The 26224-nt window shown below is 42.7% G+C and overlaps 1 protein-coding gene across 1 annotated transcript; it reads left to right on the top strand.

Moving 5' to 3' along the window:
* The first annotated feature begins 297 nt into the window (after positions 1-297).
* LOC124261620 lies at positions 298-26224 on the top strand. Its single transcript, XM_046695957.1, has 25 exons — positions 298-416; positions 556-672; positions 1114-1230; positions 1785-1901; positions 2092-2208; positions 2399-2515; positions 2655-2771; positions 4755-4823; positions 6364-6485; positions 7659-7809; positions 10194-10280; positions 10851-11003; positions 11703-11895; positions 12788-12948; positions 14354-14470; positions 14796-14923; positions 16143-16322; positions 17030-17147; positions 18522-18617; positions 18938-19089; positions 19702-19872; positions 22549-22678; positions 24069-24582; positions 25290-25412; positions 26111-26224. Exons 2-24 carry the CDS (start codon positions 660-662, stop codon positions 25384-25386), a joined length of 3237 nt encoding a protein of 1078 aa, XP_046551913.1. The 5' UTR covers positions 298-416; positions 556-659; the 3' UTR covers positions 25387-25412; positions 26111-26224.

The raw sequence follows: 26224 nt of genomic DNA, 5'->3' as shown, positions 1-26224 counted from the left end.
TACTGACAAATGTCTTTCCCTATTCTCGAGGTACTTCCACCATTACATTTTAACCCAAAACTTTTGCTCACTATTAATTAATTTATCTATTCATTCATTTATTCATTCGTGTTTTTGATTATTTATTTATTAGTCTATTCATTTATGTTCTATTGGCTGTCAGAGACTATTTACATATATTTCAAAACCAATACCAAATGACCTGCATTTTCAATTTGCACCGTTTGTTATGAACTCATGAGGTAATGTGCTAAAAGAGTAAAAGTGGTAGCCTTTAATTCTTTCAAACATTTTTACAGAGATCAACGAGTGTGATTCCGGTCCATGCAGCACTAACGCCGATTGTGCAGATCACGTCAATAGATACAGTTGTACCTGTCGAGCTGGATATACCGGCAATGGAATAACGTGTACAGGTTCGTTGTATTTGTTTTTCATCCATAGAAATATAGGAATAATGACAAATGCATGATCAACGAGTGTGATTCCGGTCCACTTTTGCCGATTGTGCAGATCACGTGAATGGTAGTATTGAATTCTTTTAAACATTTTCAGAGATCAACGAGTGTGATTCCAGTCCATGCAGCACTTTTGCCGATTGTGCAGATCACGTGAATAGATACAGTTGTACCTGTCGAGCTGGATATACCGGCAATGGAATGACGTGTACAGGTTCGTTGTATTTGTTTTATATCCCTAGAGAGAAAGGAATGATGACAAATGCATGGTGGATAGACGTCCATCTGTTACATGTAATCTATCGTGTAGACATAAGTGTTTCCAAAATGCAGAATTGTATATTTCTGTTTAGCGTCTACTTTACATTGGTAATCTGGTTTTCTTGTTAAAGAGAGAATAGATTTACAGAATTCTTGCATTTGGAAGTGACTGTAAGACGTTCCTCAGTTATAGATACTAATATATATTGGGAACAGGTAGTATGGAAGTCAAATGATCTGGTCAGATTATTTTTATGCACATATAGTTTAATAAAATTTGCACTGATGGAACAAATCCCTGACATTTTTAGTTTGCACCATTTGTTTTGAACTAATGAGGAAATGTGTTAAAGGAGTAAAAGTGGTAGTTTTTAATTCTTTTAAACATTCACAGCAATCAGCGAGTGTGATTCCAGTCCATGCAGCACTAACGCCGATTGTGCATATCACTTGAGTAATTACATTTGTACCTGTCGAGCTGGATATAGCGGCAATGGAATGACTTGTACAGGTTTGTTGTATTTGATTTTTATCCCAAGAGATAAAGGAATGATGACGAAGTCAGAGTGCATAGACCTCCAAGTGTTACATTTAATCTATCGTGTGTTTCCAAAAAGCAGAATTGTTTTATTTGGTTTAGCGTCTACTTTACATAAGTACATTGGCTTTCTTGTTTAATGGTGGTGTGTGGTCCCGTGTATAGAGCTCAGGTTGCAAATCAGTTGAAGTTGAGCAACGTTGAGCACGGAGACTCCTTGGATGGGTGACCGTGTTTGGCAACTTGACTCCCGAGAGTTTGCAGGCCTTCAGTCCTGCCCCTTAACGAAGCACATGTGATATATGTGATCTCACCTTAGGCAAGTGAGTTTGTTCAAAATTGCTTCTGTTCACCCAGCAGAAAACGGGTAGGCTTTGGGATAATTCATGGATAAATACCCTTCATGAAATTTGCATTGAAGGAACAAATGACTGTCGTTATCAGTTTGCACTGTGTGTTATAGACCCATGAGGTAATGTGCTGAAGGAGTAAAAGTGGTAGTATTGAATTCTTTTAAACATTTACAGAGATCAACGAGTGTGATTCCAGTCCATGCAGCACTAACGCCGATTGTGCAGATCACGTCAATAGATACAGTTGTACCTGTCGAGCTGGATATAGCGGCAATGGAATAACGTGTACAGGTTCGTTGTATTTATTTTTCATCCATAGAAATATAGGAATAATGACAAATGCATGGTGCATAGACCTCCACCTGCATTGAGGGAACAAATGACCTGCATTTTCAATTTGCACCGTTTGTTATGAACTCATGAGGTAATGTGCTAAAAGAGTTAAAGTGGTAGCCTTTAATTCTTTCAAACATTTTTACAGAGATCAACGAGTGTGATTCCGGTCCATGCAGCACTAACGCCGATTGTGCAGATCACGTCAATAGATACAGTTGTACCTGTCGAGCTGGATATACCGGCAATGGAATGACGTGTACAGGTTCGTTGTATTTGTTTTTCATCCATAGAAATATAGGAATAATGACAAATGCATGGTGCATAGACCTCCACCTGCATTGAGGGAACAAATGACTGGCAGTTTCAATTTGCACCGTTTGTTATGAACTCATGAGGTAATGTGCTAAAAGAGTAAAAGTGGTAGCCTTTAATTCTTTCAAACATTTTTACAGAGATCAACGAGTGTGATTCCGGTCCATGCAGCACTAACGCCGATTGTGCAGATCACGTCAATAGATACAGTTGTACCTGTCGAGCTGGATATACCGGCAATGGAATGACTTGTACAGGTTCGTTGTATTTGTTTTTCATCCATAGAAATATAGGAATAATGACAAATGCATGATCAACGAGTGTGATTCCGGTCCACTTTTGCCGATTGTGCAGATCACGTGAATGGTAGTATTGAATTCTTTTAAACATTTTCAGAGATCAACGAGTGTGATTCCAGTCCATGCAGCACTTTTGCCGATTGTGCAGATCACGTGAATAGATACAGTTGTACCTGTCGAGCTGGATATAGCGGCAATGGAATGACGTGTACAGGTTCGTTGTATTTGTTTTATATGCCTGGAGATAAAGAAATGATGAGAAATTAAAGTGCACAGACCGCTACCTGTTAAATTTAATCTATCGTGTAGGTATAAGTGTTTCCTAAAAAGCAGAATTGTATATTTCTGTTTAGCGTCTACCTTTCTTGAGTTAATTGGTTTTAAGTCCATGAAGAAGGCATACGGAATCGATTCCATTCCTCTACTCGAGCTCTGCGGAGTACTAGTCCTGGGAGATTGACTAATGCTAGGCGACGTGTGTATACATGTCGACCGAGTTCATCCCAGGCATGCTCAATTGGGTTGACGTCTGGCGAGCATGCTGGCCACTCATTCCGCTCTACACCTGCTGCCTAAGGAATTTGGTGACAATCCTGGTCCTATGAGACCTGGCGTTGTCATCTTTCAATAAAGAGGGTCGACCAGAAAATCCATGCACAGCTTGCAGGAATGGTATTGCTATATGAGCCAGAATCTCGTCCGGATAACGCTGTCCGGTAAGATTACGGTCGAACAAGTGTAGTGGTGTAAGTCCAGTAGGTGTTATGCCTTCCCAAACCATGACCGCCACAGTTGCATCTGTGATTCTGTCTCCATTGCGACGATTAATCCTTTGCGACCGTCATGGGTGGACAAATTGAATTTGCTTACATCTGTGAAGGGCACACGAGACCATTGAAGTTGATTCCAGCGGCCATGATGTCTACACCATGAGAAACGTGCCTGTCTGTGACGTGGTGTTAGTGGTCGACGAACTGCAGGTCGCCTACAGCGGAGTCCAGCTGCACTTAAACGTCAACGAATGGTGCTCCAGGATATCCTTACATTGTGAACATTGTTCTGTCTGAAGGTCTGCTCCTTTAAGGAATCTGTTACGTAATGCAGTGTTAATCATGTGTCTGTCATCTCGGACTGTTGTGACTCTACCAATAGCACTCTGGGTCACATTAAAGTTGACAGCAACCTGCCACTGAGTTTGACCAGATTCCAAAGGCCTATAGACTGACCCCCTTCGGCAAGTGTCAAAAAACGTCTGCTATTAAGCTGCGACTTCAAAGAGGTGCCGGAACAGTGAACGACAGTGGAAATGCATCAATGCATGTGTATTGTCCTCCACTTTCCCGGGATAAAGCGACTTGCACGTGCAAATATCATTGCCATTAAGTGGCAGGTGGGTTTCCATTTGAATAAAAATGTGTCATTTGTAACAGAAAGTGTCGGACGTTAAAGAACGTAATAATGACATTTCAACGACCTGCTGTTTTTTTCCATACTGTTAAGAAAGTTTGTAAAACATTCAGTTGTATATATTTCAAACAAAAACAAAGATTTAACAAACTTTAAGCAATAGTGTTAGCAATAAATTGACCCTTCATTGTTGACGCCAAGTATAATTATAAGACGTTCCTCAGTAATCGTTAGTGAATAATAATGTAATTAGAAGGTGCTAGAAGGATTTTTAGCCACAATACAGATGCTAATACATTCTTGGCACTGGCAATACGAGGGGCTATCAAAACGTTGTGAGCCTAAAATACTTCCGGCATGATAAAAAAACTGTATGCTATTGAAGGATGGTTTAAATCATTCACATAAACGTGATATTGACATGCACGTGTCGCTAGTTTCCGGGTCACATGATATTTGATCACATTATCCCTATTGAAATGGCAGAAATGGATAAGCTTGAGTACAGAGCAGTCATAAAATTTTGGTACTCGAGGGCTACTCCCCGAAGCACATTGAAGAGCGATTGACAGCAGTATGAGTACCCCCATGGGGCTTTATACTCGTAATGCTGTCAAATCGCTTTTCAATGTGCTTCGCCGATGGCGAACGCATTCATTTATAAATGTCTTTTTGGTACGGTTTAGATCTCTTGTTGCAATATTCGAGACACAAGAAATATGATTCATATTATGAAAGACTACCCAAGCATAGTTTTGAATGATTTCCGTTTCTGAATGACCTTTTTCAGAATGTTCCTATGACTGCGCCAATGTCTGTGATGGGACAGCTACCCTGGATTGTAACAGCACCTGTTCAGGTAAGCAAGTTAGAATAATGTTGGCACAAACAACATTCATTTCTGAAGGTTCATTTTTATATGCTCATGTACGTGAGTAAACCAGCAAAGGAGAAGACATGCCTATTGAGTCCCAAACGTAGGTAAAAAATGAGAATTGGGAGCGAGTTCGATGAATAAACTTTTATGATTCAAATTCATATTATTTATATATTTTATTGAGTTAATTGAGTTAAATGGTTCAATGTATACCTTTTAATTATGATGTATTTAGACATTCACAAAATGAAACATTTTGTTTTAAACTGTTGTTTTTTATCATTTTAACCAACGATTTCGCGAGAATGCAATCTCTTCATTATTACGCCCTGTGTATTTAATGCATAACCTCCGTTATATCTCTCGAAATAAAACTAGCTTCTGAATTTGCGCTTTTATTCCGATTATACATTATTGGTTACGTGACTAATTGATTCACTCGTATACTAAAACTGTCAATCTGTCAATCTACGTTAACGTGTCGTATTTCATCCCTGTGAATTCCAGTTGAAGTGTTCATACAAGTCTGTCTCAGAGTCCCCGAACCACATTATTTTCCTTACTGCCTAGCCATCCCTGCGATGCTAAAGTCTAGATTTCCCCAGGTCGGAATCTCTGGTCTCTCTGGGGCTCCTTTTCAATTTAAATGGGCTTGTTTGTTACTATCAAAGTTATATATATTCAGAGACTAAGCATTAGTCTATGCTCATAGATGTACACTCGATGGGTGGGACCCAGGAACCTAAGTTACAAGAGTATTTAAAACTAGTTCAATGGCTATATGTTTACATTTTTCCACAGAGATGCCCTTACCTTTGATGATACTATGGTGAATGGCGTAAACACGGTTATAAGTCCAATATTATTAAAATCAATTTCAATCAGTAACATACAAACCTACACGCGATAACGATACAACTCTGTCCACGGAATGGTAAACGATTTCCAAAGTCAAACGTGTAACGATACAAAAGTTGAATGGTAAATGACTTTAAATTTGAAACCAGTTCAACGTGTGTTAACATTGTTGCACGATGTTCTCCCGTTAGGAGAGAATAACGTAAACTTGTTTACGGTAACGTCGGGACGCTATGACGTCACGGGTAAAATGAATGGATTGGTTGGGCTTTTGTTCACGTGGGGACGTTAAGACGTCACGGGTAAAATTCCATGATTGGAGATGACGGTTGCGTTTCCTATGATGTGGGGACGCTATGACGTCACGATATTTTCTGTCATGAAAAGGGGACGGGGCTTCCGGTCACATGTGGACACTATGACGTCATGGTGACCTCAAAGTTTGCTGGGACTCAATAGACATGCCTTCTTCTCAGCAATCAACCATTTTTTGTACTCCTAGACGTAAACTTACTTTCTGACATATTTTTTTGTAAATGGATGGTTGAATAGTATTTCATCGTGATGCCGTTGATCACTGTATAGAGGTGGTTTGCCTCCTGGGCCAGATTACATGGCTCGGATAGGATATTACTGGGATAGATTATTACATTTTTGCCCATAGGGGGAGACACTGGAGTGACACCGAAGATGGAGGATGCTTGTGAAGTGTGTGATGGTGATGGTACATCCTGCATCGCGGTCACCGCCGTCAGGCCTACACTAGTCCGCGCAGACCAGGATCAGGTAAGCCAGTACTCGGCTGTAAATATACAAGAACCGCAGAACGCTGGAAACCTTTGAATCTCTGGCGATCCATGAAGATCAGGGTTAGAATTAATTATTTTGGTCTTCACCACCCATGTTGTCGTAAGAGGGGAGTAACAGGACCAGGTCAGGCTGGTCACACTTGATTGACACATGTCATCGAATCCCAGTTGCGTAGATCGATGCTCATGATTTTTGATCACTGGATTGTCTGGTCCAGATGTTAAACTACAAACAAGCAAATACAATCTCCGTCAGGCAACTTAGCCTATGGCACTTGAATATGCTATATCTGAAATATTCTGCAATTCATATCAGGGGTGTTAGACCACATGTCATTAACGGACGTTATGTCTTGGAACAACAGAACCCCCTTTGATTCAATAATCTACAATGGAATTCTAAACTCTTGCTTTTGTCATTTGTTAACAATGAGTAGTGTTTAACATGTCAAAAGTAGCGATTCTTGCATTTAGTTTTGGGACACACTTTAGGCTTATGGTCTGCACTCGCATTAATTTGGCCACTCACGATTAATACCAATAAAAACGATGTCGTGTCACTAGATTTCAAAGTCCATCACTTGATTGTCTGTTTTGCTTACAGACTGTCGTCGCATGGCAGTAGTACTGTGTCGCGCCGGGAAGCAAATAATTACGTGTTTTATCATTAAAGAGGGCTGAGAGTTAGGGCGACTGGTATAAGCATGGCAGGACATGCTTAACATGTTTCGAAGAATTGGGATCATGACTGATTTTCACTTATCCATTCATATCATTTCCACCGCTTTCGGCGGATGATCGAGACTAATGGTTGTCTGGTGTTGAGTTTCGTGTAATTAAAAACATTGCATAACCCTAGGTTCGTTTATATTCCCTTTTTGGTTTTGCTCCTGGCTCTGTTTTTAGGAAAACACAAACTTAACCGTCTATAATGTGTTTTACAATTGCAGACTCTGTAAATTGACAAAGGTTCCTGATTAGATCAAGGGGCGGTGGGCTAGACAAGTAGTTAAAGCGTTCGCTCGTCACGCCGAAGACCAGGGCTCGATTAACCACCGGGGTACAATGTGTGAAGACCATCTCTGGTGACACCCGTCGTGATGTTGCTGAAAGCGGCGTAAAACTAAACTCACTCACTAAATTATTTCAGGCTTTGGCAGTGACTGGCACCAGCTTGTCTTCGACATCGGTGCAGTGTGTAGCCAAACTCACAGGATCGACAACAGAACACCGGGTGCCCATAACATCACGTAGTAATGTTACGTACATTGAAGTCAGCATTGAAGCATATGCATTAGAAGGTAGGTGTAATTGGATATGGCTTGACAAATCGTGACTCCCGTTGTACCTCGCAAAGGGTGGTCCATTGGCGGAAGTATATCGTCATAGTAGATTGTTGCATTGGTATCGTTGATTAATTGCAATATATCTTTGAAATGGGCTATGGCCCGGGAAAGCGAAATCTTGACCAAACCTCCTCAATTTATGTGTCGCTTTCGCGACACTGAAATTAGCGTTCCCGGGACTCTCAATACACAAGAAAAAGAAAGAAATCTGAGTCGTCGTCTGATACCGTAGAAATTTGATAAATAAATATTTACGTTTAACATTAGCAGCCATGGTGAAGCATGCATATTAATTTCTAGCATTTGTCATAAAACAATGTGAATTATAACTGACATTTTATTTTGGTGTACATTAGTAGCAAGTTTAAACCAAAATGAAATTATTCACTTTTTAATATACTAGGCACATAAAGAAACTGTGCATACAAAAATTTAAAATCTAAATTTATCAAACCTGTGTAGACACATAAGGATTTAAACTCAGAGATTAGTGACATGTATCCAACATGCATGCACGTGCTTCGTTCCATGACGTCAGTGGGTTCGTCCTGGAGACGTGCAATACGTTGTTGCACGTGCATTCCGGGAAAGAGAAAACAGAGCAAATGAACGCCACCCAATACTGTCACTTTGGAAAGCTCAACCCCTGCCCTTGCGATTGTTCAAAAAATTAAACGGCTATTGAAACGCATAGCATGCTAAGGCTCACGTCTGCACAACGTCATGAGCCCATTGGGATGGTCTGTGGGGGAATGTCTAAACGACAAGTGGCTGCACATTTCCACTGCCACCAGAACACCATTTCTGCACTGGTGATACGCTACCAGAACACAAATGACATCGATCGGCCACGTTCTGGACGTCCACGTGTAACAACGCCAACACAGGACAGATTGATAAGGGTGACCCATCTTTCGCCACAGGTTTCAGACTGCAGTGATGACTGCCCGAACCATCCCAGGACTTCGCCGTATCCACCCCAACACAGTTTGACAACGTTTACGTCATCACGGGATCAGACCACGACGTCCCGCCATACGGCCTATCCTGACACAACGTCATCGACAAGCTCGCCGAATGTGGTGCCTAAATCATGTCTGCAGACCCTTGTTTTGGTGGAGAAATGTTGTTTTTACAGATGAGTCCAGGTTTAACATTCCCCATAGTGATGGACGTCAACGTGCCTATAGACGCGTGGTTGAACGTTATGCACAGGCCTGTGTCTTGGAGAGGAATCGCTTTGGTGGTGGTTCCGTGATGATTTGGGGTGGAATAACAGCACGCCAAAGAACTCCTTTGGTGATTGTTCAGGGCAACTTAACTGGAGTGGGCTACAGGGATCAGATTCTTCGACCTGTGGCAATTCCTTTTCTGCAACGTCATGGCCCTGGGTTAACATTCCAACAGGACAATGTCCGCCCTCATACGGCAAGGGTTGCTATGGATTTCTTGCAACACCACAACGTTGACTTACTGCCTTGGCCTGCAAATTCACCGGATCTCTCCCCGATAGAGCATGTTTGGGACGAGATGGATCGTCGTCTACGCCGTCTTCCTCATCCGCCAGATAACGTCCTTAACCTTGCAACAGAACTTGAGAGAATCTGGCAAGTGGTTAAAGCGACGACGCGTCCTGCAGCAGGTTTGAGTTCGATTCCCTGAAGACAACGCATAAAGCCGTTAGAAAGCTGAATGAGCCATGCTCACTCGCTTACTCACTATTCTTCGTGGTGGGGAGATGCTTGCAAGTATTGAAGTTGAACTTCACCCAATGCTAATTGCAATAGTGGCCAGGTTGTCCTCATTTTAATTTTCAGCTGGTTAAAAGTGACCAGTCCCCGTTTTATGAAGCGACCTATCGTAAACCTAAATTCTGCCTAAAACTCGAGCCAAGAAAAGTCTACATTTCTTGCCTTCGCAATGATTGAAAATGTATATTTAAGGTTGAAAATATAAGAACACTATGACTAAATAGATGCTACAGTGACGGTGCCATCATCTTAGCAGCTTTGTGGAAGTGTGGAAGTGAACACCTTTTCGCGAACACCAGGCACCATCGTTGATTTTCAGTGATCCATTGATCGCTATTTTGCCTTGTAGGTCCAGAGTTATTTGTTTCAGGATATAACCAAGGGACCTTATCCACAACCCTTTACGTCATTCGTAAGCGAATGGTGTAGTATAGAGTTACGATATGTCGTAACGTTACGAACGCTTTGTGGATCGGAATCCTGGCTGGTTAATGTTCTTTGGCGGTGCGATATTATTTCTGTAATGAAATACGCCTACGACTGGTGGGTAAATGATTGATGTATGAATGATGTTCTTCTGTTCTCCAGCTGGAGAGTACACGCTGTACTGTAGGGTGACGGCCACTGCAGCCCTGGGTACCAGTAGGGGGACGTTCACAGTCTACGAACCATCAGGTAAGCAGAGAATTACTTAACACGAAACCCGTGAAGATCCGGGTTAGAATTGGTCTTCAGCAACTCATGCGTGTCTTAAAAAGCGACTAACGGGATCGGGTGGTCAGGCTTGCTGACCTGGTTGACACATGTCATCGTATCCCAATTTCTTAGATCGATGCTCATGATGTTGATCACTGGATTGTTAGGTCCAGACTCGATTATTTACAGACCGCCGCCTTATAGCTGAAATATTGCGTCATTAAGCAGCTCAAGATTGGAAAATAAGCGCTATACAACTTAATTATTATAGCATATAGCATAGCATAGCATAGCATAGCATAGCATAGCATAGCATAGCATAGCATAGCATAGCATAGCATAGCATAGCATTGCATTGTATTGTATTATTATAGTATAGTATAGTATAGTATAGTATTATATTATATTATATTATATTATATTATATTATATTATATTATATTATATTATATTATATTATATTATATTATATTATATTATATTATATTATATTATTGCTGAGTGCGGCAATAAACAACAACCAAACTAACAAAAATATTAATATTTCAGAGGTCACTGGCAACCCGACGTGTGTCATCACTGGACCTACCTCGATCGATACGTGCACTGATTTATTGATGAACGGGGTCAGCAGTCGAGGAGGGGGCGTCTATGGCTTGTTCTACACTTGGACCATTTCTCCTAACTCAAGTGTGACATTTAGTAAGTAATGTCTGTTTAACCTATAGAACGTTCTTACGGATACCCCCGTTGTGTATGTGTGAAGCCCATTGCTGGTGTCCCTCGCCGTCATATTTCTGGAATTGTTCAAACAGCGTAAAACTAAACTCACTCACTGTTAGTTGTGAAAGCCAATATAACTGTGAGTTGGTGCAGAACCTTTCTTGTCCGTATCGTTCTTCACCTACACCTTCAGAACCAATGTATTTTATCATTGTCAATCTGGCCGCCTTGTGGGTTAGTGCAGAACTAACGTGGCTTCGTGAAGATCCGGGTAAAAATTGGTCTTCGGCAAGCCATGTACATTGTACGTGTCGGCTTGTTAAGCTGGGGCTGTCTTCATGAACCAACCTTTACTAAAGTTAACCTTATCCCATTCTTTAACATTACACTAAGGTTACCGTAATGCTTTGTGAACGGAGGCGCTGGTTGGTCATGTCATTGTATCCCAATTGCATAGATCGATGCCAATGACGACTATCACTTGATTGTCTGGTCCAGACACGATCATTTACAAAAATTGTGGAGTTGAACAAAGTAACAAACATACGAACGAACAAAGATTTAATTGTGTCTTTATTATTGCTGAAAGTGTTAATTACTAAATTTTAATGTAAGTAAAGACATAACTTTATAACTTTGAAAATGCAAGTAGAAACATCTCTCTGAATTTGATTCCAGCTGAACCCCTGGATGGCTATGCCAGTTGGACGGGCCTCGTGGCCGATACTTCTTACACAGTGGCTCTGAGGGTGTGTACAATATTCGACACATGCTCAACGTGCCAGGAGACAGTAACGAAGACATCGGCTTACCCTCCCGAAGTCAGCATTGAGACAGTCGTGGACGTTTCTACTGCCCCGGCCAACAGAGAGTAAGAGAGCTTGTTGACAAAGTTTCATGGTACACCTGTGGAGGGTATTTCAAAATTTCACGCTGACAAACGTGATGCCTGATGTCGATCAGTATTTTGATTTGTACCTATTGGCCGTGTTTGTGGGTAATTGATTTGCCTTTGCATGTGTTTCTGACGGGTGCCTAAGTAGGATGCGTTCATTTATCGCAAACCTTGTGTTAGCTCTATTTAATACCAAGTCATGGACTTATGATCATGGTATAATCGGAATCGGACAAATCACTCGGATTTGTGAATATTTTCCTCGTTGGATATACAGTCGAACCCCAAGTCTCGAACTCGGTTGTGTTGAACTCATCTCTCAGTCCTTGCCTATTTACATATCTTTATCATTATTTTCACCCTGATGTCTCGAACTAGAGGTGTCGAATTCCCGGTTGTGTCCCCAAAGCCCTAATAAGTACAAATTTACCCTTTTGTCTCGAACTGTTGGTGTACATTGTAGTGTTCAAAGCCAGTATATTCAGACTCTCTTATTTTTTGTTGCTTCTAATAACGCCTATTTCGATACAACAGGGGTGGTGGGGGGTAGCCTAGTGGTTAAAGCGTCCGCTCGTCACGCCGAAGACCCGGTTTCGATTCCCCACATGGGTACAATGTGTGAAGATCATTTCTGGTGTCCACCGCCGAGATTCTGCTGGAATATTGCTAAAAGCGGCGCCGAACCATTCACTAACACCTGAACGATATACGTGGACAGTAACGGTGTTTATGAATACCAGGGCCATTTGTGATGTGGTACCGTTCTCATTATTTAATCAAAATATCATTACTAAAATGCTTTTAGTTCGAATAGACTGGGAGGCTTCGTGTTCACACGCAATGTGCACAATTTTACTTGACATTTCAGATTTGAATTGTTCGGACTTGCCTGGCCCTCCTTTTGCCCGGGAGCACCTGAAGAGACAGACTTGAATTACAGGTGGACGTTCAGTAACACCCCTGGGCTGACCATCAACACCGACAGACAGGATGACCAAGTGTATCAAGTCCGGGCGAGAGATTTCCCACGTATGTGGTAGTAATGTCACAACTCACTGATGCCAGCTTTGCACGATACACGATTCATTTGTTTTAGTATCGATTCATATTTGACATATCTCTTGTTTGAGTGTTTGAGTAGTTGGGACGTACAATATTGAACAAACGTTATGAAAACAACTTCTGTATTCCGTGAGTGCGACGTTTCTACACAGATTCTTGTACCATTGTCAAGTAGGAATGATGCATACAGAGGAGATGTATATCTACTGAATGCAACAAAGGAAACAACATAGCCATTGAGTAGACAAAGATCAGGGCGTGGAAGCCAGAGATGTGCAAATAAAGAGTAGCTTATAGAAGCTGTTTATACAATAGATTGGACATAGTGGAGGATTGCCTCATAAGCTGATGGAATGAAGTATCCTTGGTATCGGTTGGCCATTCCCTTTGTCTAACCACAGGCTTCATCAATTTACTACCTAGCCAATTATGTTAACAATAACTGACTGACTGACTGAGTTTGGTTTTACGCCGCTTTTAGCAATATTCCAGCAACATCACGGCGGGGGACACCAGAAATGGGCTTCACACATTGTGCCCATGTGGGGATTCGAACCCGGGTCTTCGGCGTGACGAGCCAACACTTTAACCATTAGGCTACCCCACCGCCCCTGTTAACAATAAGAAGTTGTTATCCATAAAGTGTGTTCAATACTGACATATATCGAATATTATTTTGAAGTTGTATCGATAGTTCTTCTAAAATATGGTTGTTAATACAAACAGGACGTTATTAGAAGTGAACTTCAAACATCAAATGTGACTAGACTTGGTTAGTGTGGTTGATGGATACTGGGCTGATACCCAGTCCTCTCTTAAATATGACTTTATGGATGACAACTTCTTAGTTATTGCAGAGTGCGACGTTTCCATGTAGATTTTTACACCGTTATCAAGCTAAAGTGTTTTAGCTTGATAACGATGTAAGAATCTACACGTGGCTCTATGCAATGAATAAGAAGTTGTCATCATTAAAGTTGTATGTTTCAATTTTTGAGTTAGCAACTTCTAGAATGCCGATGAAACAATCAGTCTTCGCTTCTCTAATAATCTCCACCAAAATCAGAGGTTTCAAATTCAATTTGACGATGTCTTATCATCATCATCATCATCTGCTACTGCTACCACTTCTGTAAACATACGCTAAACTGTCACATCACGTCGGTGGGGACGAGGTTTTAGAATAGTAACATTTTGATGAAATGTTTGCAATTCTTTCTCAAATCCCTTTTGAAAATGTTTACATTTTATTCTCGGTACTGTATTTCCAAATTCACCGGGATAGGATGATGCATGTGGTGTATTGATGGAGTAACATAGCTTTTGCACAAACCATTCCAACCGTTTGAAAACATCCTGTGACACTTTTCAGCTGGACAAACCATAACGGTAACCTTGACGGTGTCCCTGGCATCAAACACCTCAGTGTCAGCAGCAAGGCAATTGACAATCGTTGTAGCCAGCAGTGACCTGGAGGTGTTTATAGATGGTACGTACGCCCAATAACGCAGCATATAGATTATTATTAACGCACTAGCAAATAATATCTGTAAATGGCGGCTGTCAGTGACAACCCATTAACTGATATCATGAAGAATTACTCACAGTGAGAATATTGCGTCTGTACCAACGTTAAAATGAGTCTAAATTAAACAATCTTAGATGGCTCGGAAATAGAAAATTACCTTTGCATACTTATTGGCCATCACTTGGACCATACAATCTCTTTTCTTGCAGTTGTTCTTGTTGACCAAAATATTAAGGTATTCAGTTCTAAGATTCATCCTTTAACGGATGTGACTTTGCTGCTGCAGGTGGTGAAGAACGCACGGCTAGTGTCAACAGTGGACTGCAGGTGTTCGATGGCTCTCATACGGAGGACCCGGATGACCCGACAGCTACGTTGGTGTACTCGTGGTCAGCAGCCGGAAGTGACAGCAGTGTGAGTACGACGACATCATCCCGAGCACAGGGGGTCTTCAGGAACCCATGCTTGTCTCCACGTGAAGATCCGGGATAGAATTGGCCTTCAGTAACCCATGCTTGTCGTAAGAGGCGGTTAACGGGAGTAAGGCTCGCTGGCTTGGTTGACACACGTCATCGTATCCCAATTGCGAAGACCGATGATGATGATGTTGATCACTGGAATGTCCGGTTCAGGCTCGATTATTTACAGACCGCCTCCGTATAGCTGGAATATTGCTGAGTGCGGCGTTAAACAAACACAAACAAACAAACCCTAGCATAGGCTCTGAATTATCATTACACTATGAGCAGGTGGATAACCTCTTGAAAGGCACCACTGTTAGCAGAACACACGTACTTGATGGCCACCAGCCGTTGATGGAACGTTTATTTAAGAACTCCCTGTCAAGCATGGTAAACAGTATGCAATATTGTAATGACATGTAAATGAGATAGGGAAATTATTTGTTGTTTGCTATTCTCCACGATGGATTGAAAGTTTTGTGCAACTGGATCCTCTTGCACCTCGGCCCCGTTCCACAAAACGATGGTACCGCTAAGATGATCGTTAATCCCATATCTTAACATAGACTTACGGCAGTCGTAGCGCGATGATCGCTTTGAGGAACGGGCCCAGGCTGTCTTAGCGCTAAGGTAATCGCAACTAACTAAGACTTAAGACAGTCATTGCGCTCAGATCGCTTAATGCAAATGTGTCCCCCGTCCGGTAGCTAAAAGCCATCTCGGCGCCACGACTGTCGTAAGCATGTATCAAAGTATCAGAGCTACGATCACCTTAGCGCTACGACTGTCGTAAGCCTGTATCAAAGTATGAGAGTTACGATCACCTTAGCGCTACGACTGTCGTTAGCCTGTATCAAAGTATCAGAGTTACGATCACCTTAGCGCTACGACTGTCGTAAGCCTGTATCAAAGTATCAGGGCTACGATCACCTTAGCGCTACGACTGTCGTAAGCCTGTATCAAAGTATCAGAGCTACGATCACCTTAGCGCTACGACTGCCCTTAGCCTGTATCAAAGTATCAGAGCCACTATCACCTTAGCGGTACCGTTTTTTTGGTTATGCCCTGGATTATTTGGCGTAGATCAAAGTGTGAACCTTGCAGGATTAAATTAAAAGGGGTGTAATTTCATTACATGCTCCTTGAAACGGGATAAATTGTTTTGTTTTCAGGGAAACAGTATTGGCTCTTGTGTTGAACCCGGTGCATCAACAGACGGCCCGCGACTGTCAATAGATCCGTCCTTGTTCTCGGCGGGGACGCAATGTGCGGTAATGCTCACTGTTACTGCAGGGGCTAAAACCGGCTCAATGAATGTCACCTTTGACATCGTGAGTGGAACTTCACCAGTGGTACGTATATTTCACTTTGCAGATTCTCACCTATACACAATAAAAGTATTGGCAACTAAATGTAAATAAGAGAAGACTGGCGATGTTAGGGGTCAAGAACTTGATTTACACTGACAAGGACGCTGATTAACAAAAACACTATCTGATTTTCTAATCAACGGTATAACCTCTGTTTGGTGACAAATGTAGCAAAACCCAGGCTCTGACAAAACAAGTCTTGAGTACGACGCGCGGACGTCAGAGAAAGCAGCCTTATATTATATTATATGCCAGCTAGCGCAGACTGCTTTCTCTGACGTCTGTGCGCCGGGTGTACACTAAGATAAAGAAATCCCAAGTAAGGGTGGGTGGGGTGGGGGTTTGGGTGGGTGGTGTGATGACCGTAAATACGCGATCGATACAATGCCATCATTGCAAAGCCTACGATTTCTATCGAACGTTGTTCTTGATACCAAGTTACAGAGATAAATTTGGCACTTGCTTCATACTTGATGTGAAAGTTTACATACAGAACATTTTGCATATACAGTATGTACAGATCATAATAGTTTGAAGATGTGCTTGCTCGTGATTAAATGGAATTAATGTGGATTGTGGAACTAATAGAAAAGATGAGTGGCATTGTAAACCAGCGTATATTATTTTACCCAAAATCATTTTGCAACGCAAAGGGTATACATTATGTTAATTTTGTATGCTCTTTGCAGTGTTTTGCAACGAACAATCGACCAAAGGTGCGGCCAGGTGACCGGACATTGGTTGTGGTCACCTGCACGTCATCGACAGCCATCAGGGACGCAGTGTGGTCAAGCCAGACACGTGGGGGTAAATATAATACATGTAGCTTAGGGCTGCTGTATGTGTGGGTGTGGCAGGGTGGCACAGAGAAAGAGGGTGTGGAGCGGCGAGTGGCAGTGCTGGGTGGGACAGAGAAAGAGGGTGTGGAGCGGGGTAGGACGGGTTGGGACAGCGTAAGAGGGTGTGGAGCGGAGTAGGGCGGGTTGGGACAGAGAAAGAGGGTGTGGAGCGGGTCGTGACGGGTCAGGGTGCGACAGAGTATGAGGATGTGGAGCGGGGTAGGACGGGTTGGGATAGAGTAAGAGTGTGTGAAGCGGGGTAGGACAGGTTGGGACAGCGTAAGAGCATGTGAAGTGGGGTAGGACGGGTTGGGATAGAGTAAGAGTGTGTGAAGCGGGGTAGGACAGGTTGGGACAGCGTAAGAGCATGTGGAGCGGGGAAGGACGGGTTGGGACAGAGTAAGAGGATGCGGAGCGAGGTAGGACAGGTTGGTGTGGGACAGAGTAAGAGGGTGTGGATCGGTGTAGGACGGGTAGGGGTAGGACGGGTTCGGACAGCGTAAGAGGGTGTGGATCGGTGAATGGCGGGTAGGAGTAGGGGCTCGGTGGGACAGAGTAAGAGAATTTGGAGCGGGTAGAACAGGCAGGGGTGGGTCAGAGTAAGAGGGTGTGCATCGAGGTGCAACAGGGTAGGACAGCGTAAGACGGGGCATGACTGGGTACGTAGAAAAGGGTAGTGTGGAGCAGGGTGAGTTAAGACCAGGTAAGATAGGGTAGGGCTGGATAAGACGGTGTAGGAAGGGGCAGGGCAGGGAGGGTCCAGAGAGGGGTTGGACGAGATAGTTGTTGTAGACCAGGCTGGGACGGGTAAAGAGGGGATGAAGTAAAACAAAATGGAGAGAGACCGAATTAGCTCGAAATGCCATGATTTGAGATATACTACCCATCACAAGTTTAGACTCACTTAAAGCACTCACTATATACGTTATGTATGTGAAGATAAATTTCTCAACTGACTTAGGAAACAACTGCAAACCTTATGCAGATGTATTGCACGAGGATCATGCATCAAATTGCTGAAAAGCATGTGCAAATATCGTGCATGTGAACAGCTGCGTTTTGGTGTAAAATTGTGTTAAAAATTCACTAATTTTCACTGAGTGTTTTCATTTATTGAACTCATGACGGTAATCTTTTCAACGTTACGAATTTGTTTTACAATACATCAGTTCATGTGTAAACAGTACCCTTAAACTGTATACAATATTTTGCAAAATCTAGTTTAGATCAGTTGACTGAAGTAAGTGGCTACATTTACACTAGTGAGTCTAAACTTTTGATGGGTCGTATATATATAAGTTAGACTGGAGACTCGTCCTACATGTCATTACCTTTCCTTCAGACGTCAAGGCACTGGACCTAGACGCAGCAATAGCTGACCAGTACACAGACGCACTGCCTGACAACATATACATGATGTTCCTGGTAATCGGAAAAGGTACGTGCCATATCTATATTTCATAATCCAATGTCAATCCAGCTAATGCGCACCTGAACCAATGTAAAATGTGTAGTAGCACGGTTAAAAATAGACGTTGCAGTTTAAAGGTGTCAAACATTGATTTGATACCTGTAAGTATTTTTAAACGTAAAATCGATTTATTCATTGTGGTTGCAAGCAAATTCCAGCTTTAATTGGACGAGTTTCGCCTGAAACGTGCCAGCAGTATTAGACGAATGAACCAGGGTCAATTAGGACCCAGCTGGGGGGACTCAAATGACGGACAAGGATGGTTTAAAAGGTTGATCTATTTTCAGACGTTATTGAAGGCGGCAACAAGTACAATCTACAGGCTACAATAACGGATGTCAATGGCGGCCAAACCAAGACAACGGTTATTCTGAACGTAATTAAGGGACTATCTGGCGGCCAGCTCGCATGTCCATCGTCTTACACCGAGCTCAGTAAGGTACGTTGCCATTATTACTTTCTGCTTGTTGGCTGTATTGTAAGGCAGTTACACCAAAGAAGACAGATGTGCCCCTCATATGTGGTCGCGTGGACCCGTGAAGGTCCGGGTTAGAATTGGTCTTCACTTTTCAGCAACCCATGCTTGTCGTAAGAGGCAACTAACAAGATCGGGTGCTCAGGCTCGCTGACTTGATTGCCACACGTCATCGTATCCCAGTTGCGTAGATCGATGCTCATGATGTTGATCACTAGGTTACCTGGTCCAGATTAATATTTACATATTCTGTTAGTGACATTACAGCAGGATATGCTGGTCCTGGGACACCCGGTGTCTTCGCTAAGTTTCGGTGGTCCATTCTAATAATTTGATATTTGAATATATATAAGCTGTCAGTTTAACAGGAAAGATCAGGAGTTCAGATTCGGTTAGCTATTAACTAGACAGTAACTACACAGTATGTCAGAGGCTACTGAGTTAGTGAGTGAGTTATATTTGTACAGATATACAGTTATATCACTGCGCGTAGCCAAATGTCATGGCGCAAAAAGGTCACGCGAGAGACATGTTCACAATTTGTTTCCTTGTCTCGAAGTGGGTTTGTTGTTGCAGATATCAGTCACAACAAGGAAGGTGGACGGTGAGGGCGGACTGACGTACATGTTGCTGGTCCAGACCTCCCCCGGCCAATACATGGGGTTGTCACAGAAACAGAGCACAGGGGATTTCAGTGTTATTGGCCCACCTGCCTACAACGGTGCAGGGAATATCTTCCATGTTGAGGTGAGGACTTTGGGGTTAGGTTTCACAGGAAATACCTTCCACGTTGAGGTGAGGACTTTGGGGTTAGGTTTCACAGGGAATTTCTTCCATGTTGAGGTGAGGACTTTGGGGTTAGGTTTCACAGGGAATATCTTCCATGTTGAGGTGAGGACTTTGGGGTTAGGTTTCACAGGAAATACCTTCCACGTTGAGGTGAGGACTTTGGGGTTAGGTTTCACAGGGAATATCTTCCATATTGAGGTGAGGACTTTGGGGCTAGGTTTCACAGGTTTCACAGGGAATATCTTCCATATTGAGGTGAGGACTTTGGGGTTAGGTTTCACAGGGAATATCTTCCATGTTGAGGTGAGGACTTTGGGGTTAGGTTTCACAGGGAATATCTTCCATGTTGAGGTGAGGACTTTGGGGTTAGGTTTCACAGGGAATACCTTCCATGTTGAGGTGAGGACTTTGGGGTTAGGTTTCACAGGAAATATCTTCCATATTGAGGTGAGGACTTTGGGGTTAAGTTTCACAGGGAATACCTTCCATGTTGAGGTGAGGACTTTGGGGTTAGGTTTCACAGGAAATACCTTCCACGTTGAGGTGAGGACTTTGGGGTTAGGTTTCACAGGAAATACCTTCCACGTTGAGGTGAGGACTTTGGGGTTAGGTTTCACAGGGAATATCTTCCATATTGAGGTGAGGACTTTGGGGTTAGGTTTCACAGGGAATATCTTCCATGTTGAGGTGAGGACTTTGGGGTTAGGTTTCACAGGGAATATCTTCCACGTTGAGGTGAGGACTTTGGGGTTAGGTTTCACAGGGAATACCTTCCACGTTGAGGTGAGGACTTTGGGGTTAGGTTTCACAGGGAATACCTTCCATGTTGAGGTGAGGACTTTGGGGTTAGGTTTCACAGGGAATACCTTCCATGTTGAGGTGAGGACTTTGGGGTTAGGTTTCACAGGGAATATCTTCCATGTTGAGGTGAGGACTTTGGGGTTAGGTTTCACAGGGAATACCTTCCATGTTGAGGTGAGGACTTTGGGGTTAGGTTTCACAGGGAATACCTTCCATGTTGAGGTGAGGACTTTGGGGTTAGGTTTCACAGGGAATATCTTCCACGTTGAGGTGAGGACTTTGGGGTTAGGTTTCACAGGGAATATCTTCCACGTTGAGGTGAGGACTTTGGGGTTAGGTTTCACAGGGAATACCTTCCATGTTGAGGTGAGGACCTTGGGGTTAGGTTTCACAGGGAATACCTTCCATGTTGAGGTGAGGACTTTGGGGTTAGGTTTCACAGGAAATATCTTCCATATTGAGGTGAGGACTTTGGGGTTAAGTTTCACAGAGAATACCTTCCATGTTGAGGTGAGGACTTTGGGGTTAGGTTTCACAGGGAATATCTTCCACGTTGAGGTGAGGACTTTGGGGTTAGGTTTCACAGGTTTCACAGGGAATAACTTCCATGTTGAGGTGAGGACTTTGGGGTTAGGTTTCACAGGAAATACCTTCCATGTTGGGGTGAGGACTTTGGGGTTAGGTTTCACAATGTCATCTGACTGAAAAGAAACGTTTCCGATTCTTGCCTGTCTGGATCATTTTCTTTAGCTGCCTGTAGAGTGATCATTTTCTGCATGGGGACTGCAAGAAGGACAGTGTGAGATTGTTCGTTTCACAAGAACAACGATCTGTTGTTTATAGCAGTTTGTGGATGATATTCAGATGCTTTTCGTAAACACATTCACTAAACACATTGCTAAATGCGACGTAAAACGATACTCACCCACCCCCATGTATCATGTTTATTTGAAATCAACACATACACAATGGGACACATTGAATGTGTCTACCTGTGTGTATCAGGTGATAGGCACCCACTAATATAACCGATATAACTTCCAAACTTTTCCGATTTTTCAGAATTTCCAAACTCTTGAGTTTGGTTGGCGCTACAGCGGTCATAAAATCAATTTTCTTAAATCAGTTTATATGAATAAAGTCATATGGTCATAATATTTTAATGTTACGTTTACACTATAATTTTCCCCGTCAGACGAAAGGCATGTTGCATGAGTGAGTCAGTGAATGAATGAATGAGTGAGTGAATTTGATTTTACGTCGCTTTCAGCAATATTCCAGTAATATCACTGCGAGGGACACCAGAAATGGGCTGCACACTTTGTACCCATGTGGGTAATCGAACCTGGGTCTTCGGCGTGACGAGCGAACGCTTTAACCACTAGGCTACCCCACCGTCCCCGTGTTGTATGACCAAGAAAGTGACTTCAATAAAAGTATGACCCATTTTGACGTCCATACTCTGTACCTGCATACCATGTGTTGGTGGCGATGGCATCGACTGACCTGGATTCGCTGACATTTTCGTGACCACCTGGTGTCATCACCATGTAATAATTCAGTCGGAATCTTACAGTGGATTCTGCTTTTTGCAGAAATCTCACATGACTCTTGGATGAATTCTGTCACTTTTATTTATTCCTCTCGTTTCTTTAATTGCTGGTATACAGAAAACATAGAGCAGAACAGTATATTTTGTGAAGGGAGATAATATGACACAGACTGTAGAGACAACCCGCTAGCAAAATTGCAGAGTGATTGACAAAGGGTGATGAAATGTTGTTGACGAGTGTTTGTCAGTCGGTAGCATTTATCTCATTGTTTTATTTCTAGGTGTGTGTGGTAGGCGAGAACGGGCTGTGCAAGACACTGAGTTGCGTGGTGCCAACAGTGAACGCTGTCTCGGGGACTGACGCGGTTGTTGCGGAAATCAAGGCAGAGATCAATCGACTCAAGTCGCAAAGTAAGGAAATGTGACCTGGCCCCGATTTCTTGACACAAACTTAAGTCTGAGTTTTGACTTAAGTTAGAGTTTTTACTCCAAGTTGAGAAAATGATTTTCCAAGAATGAACTGAAATTGATATTAAACTCAAACATAGTAGACATTTTGAGTTTGGTGGATAGACTACTTAAGGTGTTTGGGCTTTTTTATTTCAAAAATGCAGTTGAGTTAAAATTCAGCTGTTTCAAATTGTCAAACTCAGTTTGAAATTTAAGTAAAACCTTAAGTTTGTTTCGAGAAATCGGGGCCTGGTCATTTTGTCTCAGGAAAATACAAATAGAAAACTTAAAGGATTTCATGAAAGGGAGGTACATAGCTAAATGTTAGGCTGGAAATCATATGTTATATAAAGACTCTAAGGCTTCTGTAGTTCTAACAAACAACAACAACAACAACAAATTATCGTTGTTGAAACTTATCTTTCTAATGCTGGTAATGGAGAGGGCTGCAATGTTGGGGAGTCTACACATTTTCCGAAAAGGTCGTAGTTGGTAAGACCAGGCAACGCATGTGCTGTCTGGGCTGCAGGGGACCAATGGCCCTGGGCTGATGATAAGATGAACGAGTTGATTCCAGAATCACCCCTACCGTGAAAAAAGTAATGAAGTTGGGTTGGGAGATATTGACCATCCTATGTGAGGTCAGATCTGTAGGTATATTGGGATACAGGTTAAACTCCAAACTGGACAATTCAAGGACGAACTTTGGCCAGTATGCAATTGTAGACCGGTCTTCAGAGCTGAGCTGATTGTGCCAGGTTATATAAATATATAATTATATATGTCAGTGTTTTACCGATCTAATCGTGTAAATAATTATGTCACGATACACAGTCTCACCCAATTAAATCCGTTCTTTAGTTGCTTGTGGCTTGTGGCTTGTGGCTTGTGGCTTGTGTGTGAACTATCGTTTTGATACATTATTCTCATACAGTTAAATGTAGTGTGACCAGTGTGAATACTACAGGTCGACAGCTTATTACATGTTACTTGAGATATTTGTTGTGATAAATATACTGGACACATTCTCCACTATTGACAACTTTTTCGGAAGTGACGTCACTAATTCCCTTTTTGAATTAATAGATCGTTTTGGGTCGTTCAAAAGAAGCCTGAAAAGGTTATTAGGAAATTTAGGATACTAGGTGACCTAGTCCTCTGAGGCGCTGCAAGTCGCCGTTGAGAGTCGCGTCCCTTGGGAACGCAAGGAACCTATGATCCGGGTTTGAATCCGCTTTGGCCCGATATTACTTCTAGGTCTGTTAGCACCATACTCGTTCTGGTGGGTTTATAGTTTGGTCTGTCCCTCTTAACGTTATTCAATATTGAAGCTGGATTTTTGTCTTTGTAGGCCGTTCCATGGAAGCCGCAGTTCTTCTTGGTACACTGTACGGGAAGACAGCAGAGAGCTCCCTTGCAGCAGACCTTGTTTCCCTGGTCAGTGACATAGCCACCAAGAGGACTCTGAACGATGCCTCCGCAAGCACTTTCCTCGACATCCTGACCTCAGTCCCACCCCAGGCGTTCACAGCTGCCGAATTTGCTACTCTCGCGTCTCAGATAGGGAACGTGGCCGACTACTTCATCAACAATGACGTCAAAGTCCCGGAACGTTACCTCGCTCGCCTGAATGCCTGGATCTCTGAAGCTAAGGGTGCAGGTGCTTCCAGTACTGGGATCGCGACAGTAGAGGCTAAAGCTGATTTAGCGGCAACCTCTGGCATTGAATATGGAAACTCAGCTACTTATGACCTGACGTCATCTCTGCTGAGCATCGTCAATGACATACCAGGGGACGACTTGAAGGTCAAGGACGGAAGCAACAACGACGTCAAGATAAACTTCGGTGAAAGTGTCAGATCAAAGTAAGGACGAGTTATTTTGATGATTCGCCATCTGCCCATCTTCTCTGCAAACTGGCAAAGACTGCTGTGTGTTTAAAGAACGCCCTGCACTTTTATTCAAATTTTACCATAGCAGCCATATTGAAACTGTCACATTTGTCGCTCATATCATATGACATGACTTGTGTAGTACGTATTATACTTACGGAAGCCAGTACATTGTTTTGATGTGTCATTGTGAAAGGTCATTTTACAGACGGCAATGAATATGAAATGATATTACAATATATGTTAAGTCTCTGGTTTGGCCAGTTACACATGGGGCCGTGGGTAGTCTAGTGGTTAAAGCCTCCGTTTGGAGGCCGGGTTCAATTCCTTACATGGGCACAATATGTAAGGCCAAATACTGGTGTGCCCGTTATGATATTGCTGAATATTGCTAAGAGCGGCGTAAAACCACATTGCCCTCACTCAAGTGATACATTTAGCAGCTTACAATGATGTGCCCTTTGATCCTCTCGAATATGTCGATGGTGTCCGACATTCAGTTTGAAAACACCACATTGGTCAGTCTGTTAGTAGATGGGCTGACACCAAAAACAATCTATTCCGTATACCCGGTTCAATAATTCAGAATGTTGATGAAAATTACAACATGTTGACAAGTCATACAGGTCAGATCGTCTTAGTAAATCAGCTTTGCTTAACACTGACGTGTTTGTCTGCAGGCTTGGCTACAAGAACGTGGTGATCAAGGTCACCTCCTTCAAAACCACCCCACCGGCTGTCACCCAGTCGTCTTCTCGCCATAGCGCCAATCATTGACATTTCCTTTGTGGACCCGTCTACAAGTGAGTAGCAGCATCAGCAGCAGCAGCAGTTTGGTATTATTCAGTGCAATCGTTATCGTACTAGCAACGGCAGTATTCGTGTCAATAGGCGCCTCGTAACAGTGCCAGCCAATGCAGTATTGGTGCCATTAGGTGCAATCGCAGTAGTAGCCATTTGTTTGTTTGACAATAATAGTCGAATAATCTGAATATTCAAGACAGTCCAGTTGTTGGCGAAAGGATGACCTTTCCACCAATTCGGATGCAATGACTTGCATCAGCCGTCATCATGTTTTATTGTTTATCGCTTCTTACGACAAACATCGGTTGCTAAAGACATATTAACTGCATAGGCGTAGTAATAGTAGCAGCATGCATAGTAGTAGCTGTAGCAGTAGGGTGCATTAGCCGTAGTAGTAGTAGTAGTAGTAGTAGTAGTAGTAGTAGTATTGGTGGTAGTAGTAGTAGTTGAAGCAGAAATATTTCTGTGTAGCTGTGTAGAAAAGAGATTACCTCTTGTTTGTTCTTTGTGTTTCTGCCATGCATATTGAACTTGGGTTGACTTGAAAATCTAACTTTGATCGTTGATGTCTCAACCCTCTAATTGGGTTCATATGCTGGACCGGCAACACCAACCAACATCACCTGCCCACTCATAGATTACATGCCGCGATATAACAGTATAAACACGGCTTAAAGTCCCAATTATATTCTTCTAGATGAAAAGAAGTCGGTGACAGGGCTACAGAAGCCAGCGTCCATCGCCATGGCCTTGAACTCGGACCAGGCTAACCAGGGTCAGGTGGCTCAGTGCGTGTACTGGGATACTGCTA

This window comes from Haliotis rubra, unplaced genomic scaffold (assembly GCF_003918875.1).
Source record: "Haliotis rubra isolate DU_JTF1 unplaced genomic scaffold, ASM391887v1 Scf800, whole genome shotgun sequence".
Lineage (NCBI taxonomy): Eukaryota > Metazoa > Mollusca > Gastropoda > Lepetellida > Haliotidae > Haliotis > Haliotis rubra.
The sequence above is the reverse complement of the archived record's forward strand: the minus strand, read 5'-3'. Positions and strand labels throughout refer to the sequence as shown.